This window comes from Enhydra lutris, unplaced genomic scaffold (genome assembly GCF_002288905.1).
Source record: "Enhydra lutris kenyoni isolate GAN:26980312 unplaced genomic scaffold, ASM228890v2 scaffoldscaffold624, whole genome shotgun sequence".
Classification (NCBI taxonomy): domain Eukaryota; kingdom Metazoa; phylum Chordata; class Mammalia; order Carnivora; family Mustelidae; genus Enhydra; species Enhydra lutris.
Genome location: NW_019154708.1, coordinates 1 through 11,891, shown reverse-complemented (window position 1 = coordinate 11,891; position 11,891 = coordinate 1). Strand labels below are relative to the sequence as shown.

General features: G+C 40.8%; 1 protein-coding gene across 1 annotated transcript; it reads right to left on the bottom strand.

The window, feature by feature from the left end:
• Positions 1 to 10,540: 10,540 nt before the first annotated feature.
• Positions 10,541 to 11,885, bottom strand: LOC111140355 (ribonuclease K3-like). Its single transcript, XM_022492633.1, has 2 exons — positions 11,810 to 11,885; positions 10,541 to 11,442 (listed from the first exon to the last, which is right to left on the bottom strand). The coding sequence occupies exon 2, from the start codon at positions 11,435 to 11,437 to the stop codon at positions 10,982 to 10,984; it is 456 nt and encodes a 151-aa protein (XP_022348341.1). The 5' UTR covers positions 11,438 to 11,442; positions 11,810 to 11,885; the 3' UTR covers positions 10,541 to 10,981.
• Positions 11,886 to 11,891: the final 6 nt, after the last annotated feature.

The window sequence follows — 11,891 nt, the reverse complement described above, 5'->3', positions numbered from 1 at the left end:
ATAAAATACAGGGGCATTTGGGTGGCTCAGTCAGTTAAGCATCTGACTCTTGGTCTCACTTCAGGTCTTGATCTCAGGGTTCTGAGCTTAAAAAAAATCTTAAAAGAATTATAAAGTGCAGAAAGTTCACAGAAGCAGATGGTATAGAAAATTTCTCAAAACAGAACAAACAGCAAAGATAGCGTAGCAAGCTCTCTCTCCCTATGACCTCTCACACCCATTCACCACTAGGACTATGGATATGAACTCATGTGTTATGTTTACTTAGAAATCAATGTAGGAGAATTTATAGAGTAGGTATAATTTTGATTCTTTAGTATCTTATGGAAATGTCTGTCTTTGAATAAGAAAATTGAATAATATATTTGTTTTGGATAATGCTGACTCCTCTGATATGGGTTATACCATGTGGACACTAAAATATGAAATTTTGCCAGTCTATTGCTACTTTAATATAAATTACTTTGAGTCCAGTAGTTGTAGTTGGTAAATGAGTTCTAACTAGTTTTAATGGTATTTTTGGTAGTTATGTGCATATGTGTGCTGTTTATATTTTAGCCACTAAACCAAAGGCCATACAATTCTGTGATAATTTGATAAAAACTATTGACCTGCTGTCTAAAAATGGAAACAGAACAAGATGTATTCAAACAATTTCAGTGGGCTCACAAACTTCTTGAAGTCCTCAGATTAGAAGCAACTGTTCTAGAAAACTTGATCCGTTTGAATGCTTGGACACTGGCTTTTTCATCCTTATATCACTATTGCTTACCACAGCATTTACACACAGTAGACATTCTACAAATGTTGTGTATTTGTACTTATTCACATAAGTGAATGCTTGAACAAATGAATGAAAATGAGAAAAAAATGTAACCATATAAAGTAGGGCATGCTAAGTACCAAAAGTGTGGTATGAAGGGATTAGGAGGGAGGGATCACCAGGAGCTGGAATCTAGAGGCTTCTTGATGGTCTGAACTGACCTGGGATGTAAAGGCCAGACAGACTCTCACCAAGTAACAACAAGTAAGAATGAAGTTTCAGTGGTTGGAATGTGTATGGTATGTTCCTGGAACTGTCAGTGGCTAGGTATGATTGATATGAAGAGAACAGGTGATGTGAGTGATAGGAAACAAGGCTAGACAGGTGGGCAGAAGTTGGGTTATGGAGATTGTGACATACGCTGTGCTAAAGAAAGTTGATGTTTCCTGTAGGATAGGCACCTTGTATGCATGGCAGGTCCCAATATTTGCCAGGAACAAGTAGAATGACCTGCCTTGTCCACACTGTGGGATTATAGTCCCACTTCACCTGTCCCCTTTTTCTTAATTTTTAAATTTTATTCTTATGTTTCATTTGGCTCTGTTTTTCTGTAGTGGCTTCCTACCACTCTGGATCTTCCAGAGTGCATTGCCTGGGTCCTAGTTGACATTTTGGACTCTGTTCATTTGCCCACCCATCATTATCTGGAAAATATGCCAAGAAGGAGGAACTCACATACAATAAAAAGTGAAATAGTGTTCTCTGCCACAGAGCTAATCAATATGGATATAAGTAAAATGTCAGATATAGAATTCAGGATAGCAATCATAAATTCAATAACTAGGCTTGAAAAAAGCATTAGTGATAACATAGACTCTCTAAGGGCAGAAATGAGATCCAATCAGGCAAAATTTTAAAATGTTATGAATGAGATGCAGTCTAAATTGAATACTCTAACAACCAGGGTAAATGAGGCAGAAGAACAAATTAGTGATCTCAAAGATAAGCTGATTGAAAGGAAGGAAGCTGAGGAAAACAAAGATATGCAACTAGTAGTCCATGAAAAAAGGCTTGGAGAGATTAATGATGTCATGAAACATCCAATGTCGAATTACTGGGATCCCCAAGGGGTGGAGAGAGTGAGAGAGAGGGCTAGAAGATATATTTCAGCAAGTCATAGCTGAGAACTTCCCTAATCTGGGGATGGAAACAAGAATTCATATCCAAGAGGCAGAGAGAACCCCTCCCAAAATCAATAAAAATAGATCAACACCCTAACATAGAAACATCTTAAGAGTAGCCAGGGAGTGGAGTTTCCTTACATATAGAGGGAGGAACATAAGAATAATATCAGACCTATTCACAGAAACCTGGCAAGCCAGAAAGGGCTGGCAAGATAAATTCAGTGTACTAAATGAAAAGAACATGCAGCCAAAAATACTTTATCCAGCAAGGCTGTCATTCAGAGCAGATGGCGAGATAAAGGACTTCCAGGACCAGCAGAAATTGAAAGAATATGTGACTTCATAGATATATACAGAACATTCCATCCTAAAACAACATAATACTCATTCTTCTTGAGTGCACATGGAACTTTCTCCAGAATAGACCACATACTGGGTCACAAATCAGGTCTCAACCAACACCAAAAGACTGAGATTATTCCCTGAATATTTTAAGACTACAATGCTTGAAATGGGAACTCACCCCAAGAAATTTGGAAGGAACTCAAAAACTTGGAGGTTGAAGAGCATCCTGCTAAAGAATTAATAGATCAACCAGGAAATTAAAGTAGAACTTAAACAATCATGCAAACCAATGAAAATGAAAACACATCAGTTCAAAAACATGTGGGATACTGCAAAGGTTGTCTTAAGAGGGAAGTACATAGCCATCCAAACCTTTCTCAAAAAATTAGAAAAATCCCAAATGCACAAGCTAACTTTACACTAAAGGACCTGGAGAAAGAACATCAAATAAAGCCTAAACCAAGCAGGAGAAAATAAAGATTAGAGCAGAAATCAATGAAATAGAAACTAGAAGAATAGTAGAACAGATGAACAAAACTAGAAGCTAGTTCTTTGAGAGAATTAGTAAGATTGATAAACCTCTGGCCAGCCTTATCCAAAAGAAAAGAGAAAGAATCCAAATTAATAAAATCATGAATGGAAGGGGAGATATCATGACTAATAGCAAGGAAATAGAGACAACTGTTAGACATTATTACTGGCAGCTATATGCCAACAAACCAGGCAATCTGGAAGAAATGGATGCTTTCCTGAAAACTTATAAACTGTCAAGACTGAAACAAGAAGAAATAGACAATCTGAACAGACCAATAACCAGCAGAAAAATTGAAGCAATAATCAAAACCTCCCAAAAAACAAGAGTCCAGGGGCAGACAGCTTCCCAGGGGAATTCTACCAAACATTTAAAGAAGAAATAATACCTAGTCTACTGAAGTTGTTTCAAAAGATAGAAATAGAAGGGGGGCGCCTGGGTGGCTCAGTGGGTTAAGCCTCTGCCTTCGGCTCAGGTCATGATCCCAGGGTCCTGGGATCGAGCCCCACATCGGGCTTTCTGCTCTGCAGGGAGCCTGCTTCCTCCTCTCTCTCTCTCTCTCTCTGCCTGCCTCTCTGCCTACTTGTGATCTCTGTCAAATAAATAAATAAAATCTTAAAAAAAAAAAGATAGAAATAGAAGGAAAACTTCTAAACTTGTTATATGAGGCCAGTATTACCCTGATCCCAAAACCAGACAGAGACCTCATCATAAAGGAGAATTACAGACCAATAACCCTGATGAACAAAATACTCAACAAGATCCCAGCCAATAGGATCCAACAGTACATTAAAAGGATTATTCACCACGACCAGGTGGGATTTATTCCTGGGAGGCAAGGGTGATTCAACATTCACAAATCAATCAACATGATAGATCACATTAACAAAAGAAGAGGTAAGAACCCTATAATTCTCTCAATTGATGCAGAAAAAGCATTTGACAAAATACAACATCCCTCCCTGATTAAAGTATAGGGATAGAGGGAATATACCTCAATATCAGAAAAGACATCTATGAAAAATCCACAGCAAATATCATTCTCAATGGGGAAAAACAGAGCTTTTCCCTAAGGTCAGGAACATGACAGGGATGCCCACTCTCACCACATTTGTTCAACATAGTCCTAGAAGTCCTAGACTCAGCAATCAGACAACAAAAAAGAAATAAAAGCATTCCAGTTGGCAAAGAAGAAGTCAAACTCTCTCTCTTTGCAGATGACATGATACTTTATGTGGAAACCCCAAAAGACTCCACTCCCAAATTACTAGAACTCATATAGCAGTTCAGCAACATGCCGGCATACAAAATCAATGCACTGAAATCAGCTGCATTTCTATACACTAAGAATGCAACTGAAGAAAAAGAAATTAAGGAATCAAATACATTTACAATAACACCAAAAACCATCAGATACCTAGGAATAACCCTAACTAAAAAAGTAAAGGATCTATACTCTAGAACCTATAGAACACTTATGAAAGAAATTGAAGAAGACACAAAGAGATGGAAAAACATTCCATGCTCATGGATTGGCAGAATAAACATTAGGAAAAGGTCTATGTTGCCCAGAGCAATCTACACTTTCAATGCAATCCCTAGCAAAGTACCATTGACATTTTTCACAGAGCTGGAATAAACAATCCTGAAATTTTTATGGAACCAGAAGAGACCCCCAATCGCCAAGGGAATATTAAAAAGAAAACCAAAGCTGGGGGCATCACAATGCCTCACTTCAAGCTATATTACAAAGCTTGTGCTTATCAAGACAGCATGGTATTGGCACAAAAACAGACATATAGATCAGTGGAACAGAATAGAGACCCCAGAAATAGACCCTCAATTCTATGATCAACTAATCTTTGACATAGCAGGAAAGACTAGCTAATGGAAAAAAGACAGTCTCTTCAATAAATGGTGCTGGGAAAACTGGACAGCCATATGCAGAAGAATGAAACTGGACCATTCTCTTACTCCATACACAGAAATAGACTCAAAATGGGCAAAAAAACTAAATGTGAAACAGGAATCTATCAAAATCCTAGAGGAGAAACTAGGCAGTACAGTTCAACACTGGTCTCTACTCTTCTTTCAAGACATGTCTCCAAGGGCAAGAGAAACAAAAGCAAAAATGAACTTTTGGGATTTTACCAAGATAAAATGCTTTCTTTTTTTTTTTTTTTTAAAGATTTTATCCAGTTATTTGACAGACAGAGATCACAAGTAGGCAGAGAGACAGGCAGAGAGAGAGAGGAAGGGAAGCAGGCTCCCTGCTGAGCAGAGAGCCCGACGTGGGGCTCGATCCCAGGACTCTGAAACCATGACCTGAGCCGAAGGCAGAGGCTTAACCCACTGAGCCACCCAGGCACCCCAGATAAAATGCTTTTGCACAGAAGATGAAATAGTCAACAAAACTAAGAGGCAACCCACAGAATGGGAGAAGGTATTTACAGATGACATTACAGATAAAAGGCTGGTATCTAAGATCTATTAGGAATTTCTGAAATTCAACACCCAAAAAACAAGTAATCCAGTGAAAAAATGAGCAGAAGGGGTACCTGGGTGGCTCTGTTGGTTAGGTGGCTGCCTTCAGCTCAGGTGATGATCCCAGGGTTCTGGGATCGAGCCCCACATCAGGCTCCCTCCTCAGTGGGGAGTCTGCTTCTCCCTCTGCCTGCAGCTTCCCCTGCTTGTACACCACACACACATACACACACTGTCTCTCTCTCTGACAAATAAATAAATAAGATCTAAAAAAAAAAAAAGAAAGAAAGAAAAGAAATGGGCAGAAGACATGAACAGACAATTCTCCAAAGAAGACATACAAATGACTAACAGACACATGAAAAAATGTTCAACATCACTAACCATCAGATAAATACAAATCAAAACCACAATGAGATATCACCTTATACCAGTCAGAATGGCAAAAGTTAACAAAACAGGAAACAACAAATGTTGGCAAGGAAGTGAAGAAAGGGGAACCCTCTTACACTGTTGGTGGGAATGCAAGCTGGTACAGCCACTCTGGAAAAGAGTATGGAGGTTCCTCGAGATGTTAAAAATAGAGCTACCTATTACCCAGCAATTGCACTACTACGTATTTACCCCAAAGATACAGATATAGTGAAATGAAGGGGCATGTGCACCCCAATGTATCTATCAGCAGTATCCACAATAGCCAAACTGTGGAAAGATCTAAGATGTCCTTCAACAGATGAATAGGTAAAGAAGATGTGGTTCATATATGCAATGGAATAGTACTCAGCCATCAGAAAGGATGAATACTTACCATCTGCATCAACATGGATGGAACTGGAGGGGATTATGTTAAGTGAAATAAGTCAAGCAGAGAAAGATAATTATCATATGGTTTCACTCATATGTGGAACATAAGGAATAGTGCAGAGGACCATAGGGGAAAGGAGGGAAAATTGAATGGGAAGAAATCAGAGAGGGAGACAAACCATGAAGAGACTCTGGACTCTGGGAAACAAACTGAGGGTTACAGAAAGGAAGGCAGTAAGCAGATGGGGTAACTGGGTGATGGGTATTAAGGAGGGCACGTGTTGTGATGAGCACTGGGTGTTATACACAACTAACGAATCATTGAACACTACATCTGGAACTAATGATGTACTGTATGTTGCCTAATTGAACATAATGATATAAATAAATAAATAAGCAGAAAACTTTATCTTTTGAACAGAGAGTTTCAATCTTATACCACTGTACTTTTAAATCCCTTTATTTCAATCTTAGTTTATTATGACCACACCTAACATTCCTTTCCAAAGATTTTCCTTCACAAGTCTTCTACAACTTTCTTTTGCATTCAGATTTTGTCCCAATCCATTTCTCTTCAAACAACCATCTTATTTAGGACAGAAGTACCTTCTTTTACCTTCGACAAAAATACATTTCCATTCCTTATATCTTTCTTACATGTCTCCTGCTTTTCTACATACAGAGTTCTTTCGTGTCATTTCCATCAGTCTTAATTACATTTAGCAGAATTTTGCACTCTTAGAAACCTTCGTCTCTAGTGAAAACTAAGTAGTAACTAATTGTGAACTGTTACACCAAAACTTTTTAGATGGCAAATTTGTGAATCAGTTAAGCACAAAGCATGTTTACCAATAGACTCAAATATCCTTAGTTTTTTGTTTGGTTTTGTCGGGGTTTTTTGCAACAAGTAGTCAAAAGCACAAACCTACATTCTGTACGTAATGCTTTAACACTTTATCCTGTTTGGGAAAGACCTAGATGTCCAATGAATTTAATCCCATTTACCGTCCAAGCAAAAGTTTAAAGTTTCAGATTATCAAAGACTTTGAAATCTTTCTTAATGATTACCATGAGAACTTTCATGAGACAGACAAAATTAACCATCATTTTAGGTCATTTTTTTAATAAGAAATTACAACAGAGATAACATGAACTTATTTGACCTTTAATAAACCTTGATAGAATAAAAGTTTCACACTTAATGTTGATAACTTTAAAGACATGTCTATCTTAATTACCAAAAAACTTAAATAAATTAGTTTTAATACTGAATTATTTTCCACCTGGATCCTCTTTTAAAAGTCTACTTGCTCCCCATTGTCAATTTTTACTGGAGATACTGGTGGAGAAATCTGTAGTGGGTGGTGTTAGGTTTAGGGTGTGCTCTTCTTTACCCCTTGATAGTGAGGGGAGAAGGGGGAGCCAATGGTGCAGGAGGCACCAAGGATGGTATAGGAACAAGCTATGCAGGCTGTACCAAGATGTTGCAGAAACAGGAGGAGGGGGACAGAGAGGCAGAGAGGCAAAGTGCTGCCAGAAGGCAGAGAAAGGGTTCCCGGTTCTAGAGCTCAGCAGCTCCAATGCTGGAGCAAAAGCCATGTTTTCCCACCAAGGGGGAAATAGGCAGTCCATGTTGGGCCATAGAAGACTAGGAATTTCCTCAAAACAAACAGAGTTTCAGCAGCTGATTGAGAATATTCCTTAAAATCCCCATCAGGAGGTAGACTAACCACAGTTGGCTCCAGTTATACCCATTAACCTAGGAAATGAATGAATGAAGGAGAAGCCCCCACATTTATTAGGAGGGACAGTGAGAGAGAAAGAGAGTCAAGAATTCCCTTTCTCTGGGAAAGACTGTGTTTCCTCCAGCAACCTAGATTTACTTGGAGGAGGCCTGTTTAGATAATTATTCAATTTTTCAGGAAGGATTTTACTAGCCAAATAGGTTCTGCAAGAGGCCTTTAGGTCTGGGTCCTGATTTAGAGCCCTGAAAGCCTGGATAGACCTAGGGTGCCTCTGTCTACTTGCCTTGTTTTCTGCAGAAGAGATCTAATTGATAGATCCGTAGCCATGCAGTGTACAGAAGATCAGCCCTTTTCTAAATTTTGCAATCCAAATTATTTTCAGTGGGTTAAGAAGACATGAAAGGAGAGTCTTTGGGGAGTGAAGAAGAAGCCCACAGAGTCCACACTCCTGAAAAAGTAGAGAAGGTCCATTACCAAAATCCCACCCCTACCCCCCACCCCCGACTCCTCGGTGGCCTCCCACAACAGGATATGTCAGAGGCTCTGTGTGTCAAAAGAGACTGGAGGCATCCCTCAAACAAAAGATTGCTATTGATCACATTCTGCCTTACAAGGAAGGCATTCCTGCCCTAAAGGGCCCCGGAAGGGATACTGGCCCCCTTCCCTTCCCCATCATGTCCCAGGCTACAGATGTTTGCCTGGTGAATGAACCAAAATACTGTGCCATCCTATGCCTCAAAGCTGCTTTATTGCCCTGCCACTTTTGATTCATGGAGAACACTAGAAAAGTTTTACAAGGGTAAATTAACCAATTTTGTAACTTGAGTAGTTAGTAGAAGACATTGATGGAAAACAGTAAAGACAGAAATCCACTGTGGCTTAAGTGACATTCCTACACATGTAGTCCATATAGCCAACTACCCTAGGAAATGGCCCCCAATTGGGTTTCAATTCCATTGGATACTGGTTTGGGGCAGCTCCCTGTGGAGTTCCCCCAGCCAGAAGTGACCAGGGATGTGGAAGGAATCACATTAGATGAATCAGGAGGAAACCTCACATGGGAGTCTTAAAATTGGCAGCTGTCCTCGGTGACTTAGGTGGCTGTCCCATGCCCAACACAGACAACTTTGTATAAGGACAGGAATAAAGAGAGGGCATCAAGTTTCTAGGTCTTATTACCATCCCGGCCAGGGTACTAACTTGCAGCCAAAAGAGAGGCTTTCTCCTCCCCATAGAGTAGCCAGGGGCTAAAGGTTTACTGCCTGAGCAATTGACATGAAAATGTTCCAGTAAAGCCAGAGAGCCCCTGAAGGGAGAGTAAAGGAAGAGAAGAGAAGGTTTTCGCCAAGTTTGCACCCAAGCTCAGAGTCCAGATGAGCAGATTCAAACCCCCAAGTTTGGATGCCAGATGATGGGGTTTTGGAATATAGGTGAGGTTTGGTGGGGTGAGGTCCAGAGCCAATGGCCAAGAAAGAATTCTTGAGATGTCTTTGGTGCAAAATGATGGTTTTATTAAAGCATGGGGACAGAACCTGTGCACAGAAAAAGTTGCTGCACCAGGGTTGTGAGGAATGGCTGATTATATACTTGGGAGTTGGGGGAGGTAAGGAAAAGGGAGATTTCAAAAAGGATTTTGAAATGTTAAAGAAGACTCAAAAGGATACTAGAGGCCGTGCTATTGTCAAGTAAAGTTTTTCCCTCTAACAAGGCATTAACATTAAGACAGTTGGGTGCTTCCTGGAAGAATATCACGTATATCCCACCCAGGAGTGGGGAGGTAGGGAGTTTGCAGGGTGTCAGCTTATGCTTTGTCCTTAACTAGCCTTCTGCTCCCTCAGCAACGACACAAACCAAGAGCAGAGGCTTAACAGCTTAACCCACTGAGACACCCACATGCCCCTCAGCCAAATTCTTATTCCCTGTCCTTCAGTGTCTAAATCCACTAGCTGTTCCAAAACAGCATTATTTCTGTAATATTTCAGTATTTAGGTAAGACAAGAATGTTTTTAGTTCCCCAATGCTTTTTTTTCCCTTGATCTATGCTTTCTTACTATGCATTCCAATAGATCATGCGAGAAGTGACTCCAAGGCTACAGTGGATCATTATCCCTACTAGTACTTATATTTAAAACATTATCTGGGGGCACCTGGGTGGCTCAGTCATTGGGCTTCTGCCTTCAGCTCGGGTCATGATCCCAGGGTTCTGGGATCAAGCCCCGCATCAGGTTCCCTGCTTGGCAGGAAGCCTGCTTCCCCCACTCCCACTTGCCCTGCTTGTGTTCCCTCTCTTGCTGTGTGTGTCTCTCTATCAGATAAATAAATAAATAAATCTTTAAAAAAATAAAACATTATCTGATGAAATAGGGAAACCAATAGTAAAGATGTATGATGCATCAGTTCTCAGGGTTAGAACCTGTGTGTGAAGTACTATCAAGCAAACATAGACCATGGCTTCTAGGGAAATATGTAAAAGCCTTGAGCAGAGTTTGAAGGGATAATGAACTTTCCTCCTCCAAAGTCCAAAAGACACAGGGGTGAGGGAAGTGGCAGAAGCCTTGGGTTGCTGAATAACCTCAAAGGGCACCTGGGCCCAAACAGTTCTCCTGAGAATGCTGGTGAATGCAATCAAGATGGCCCCAGGCTGACAATTTGTGAAAGGGATCCCAAACACACACACATCAAGGTCATTACAATGCAACAGAAAGTGATTTTATTGCTGAGAACACAATGCAACAAAGCTTGGCAGAAGTTCCAAGATTAAAAATTGGGAGGCCTGGGTCTTTCTTTGCCCTCTTTCCTATTCCCTTCCTTCAAAACACACAGAGCTCCAAAGCAGAAAAGAATCCTGTTTATTTTTGTCCCAATTCTGGTCTTGCATCTTGGCCCTCTAATTCTCCCAGTCCCCTTCTTCTTTCTTCTATGGCAACAATGGAAATCAACAAAGGAAAAGAAAAGCAGAAGAGACCATAAAAGAACAAGTATCAAGTGAAAGAGGAAGTAATGGGAACCTTGGAAACCCTGGCATTTTTTTCTTAAGATGTTTATTTATTTATGGGACCATGACCTGAGCCGGAGGCAGACGCTTAAGGACTGAGCTGCCCAAGTGCCCCTGGAAATCTCAGTCTTAATCTAAGTGCACAGGAACTAGATGATAGGGAGGGTCACCCGGCTGAGGGGGGTTACAGGCAACAGTGTAGAACTGGTTCTGGGGAGTAGTACTGTAGCGGCAGTTGGGATATGTCCCTCCAGTGTGACTGCAGTAAGTCATGCCAATAATATTTGCACTCTGGTGGCAGTTATTCTGGCCATTCCTGCAGGTCCTATTGGGCAAAAGACAGGTAGCAGCCACGTTCTGGAAGGTGTCATGCAGAAAGGTGTTTTGAGGCTTGCAGCGCTGATTATAATTATTGACACGACGCATTGCCATGTTGCATTGGACAGGACCCGTACTTATATGCTGAATTGCAAACCATTGAGCCCTGGTTGGGGGTTGAGCCCAAGCACCAAGTGGATGCCCTGGCCCCCATGATCCCAGCAGCAACAGGAGAAGAGGAAAAGGTCCCGGAAGATCCAGCATCATCTCTTCTGTGTAGGAAGAGGGAAAAAAGTGAGAGAATGATAATAGTAGAGGTCATAAGAGCAAAATGATCATTCATAACCATGCCTTTTAAGATTTCATTGGTCCCTTTCTTGTTGTTTAAACCATTTTCTTTCTGATGTGAGTCTCACAATTCTAGGAAGGACCTGAAGCCCAGGGAGGAGGAATGTGAGTTAAGAAGACCTTTTCTCTGACTGGCAAATCCCATTCTTCTCTTTGTCCTGAGCTTATGCAAAGATAAACTTGTTTATTCCCTCCTCCCTTCTGGAATATTTCTCCTCCATCTATGTGACCTGGACCTTTTGGCCATCGTCATGGCTCTATTCTCCCCATCCCCCAGGCTTCTCCTCTTACCTGGTCTCCTTGCTGGGGCTCCTGTTGAGGACAGCGGCCGTGGTTAGTCCCAGGCTCAGAGGCTTTTGTCTGCTGTTCCTCT

Coding starts and splice junctions, on each gene's coding strand:
- LOC111140355 (XM_022492633.1), bottom strand. CDS start 11,437: ATGATGCTGGATCTTCCGGGACCTTTTCCTCTTCTCCTGTTGCTGCTG.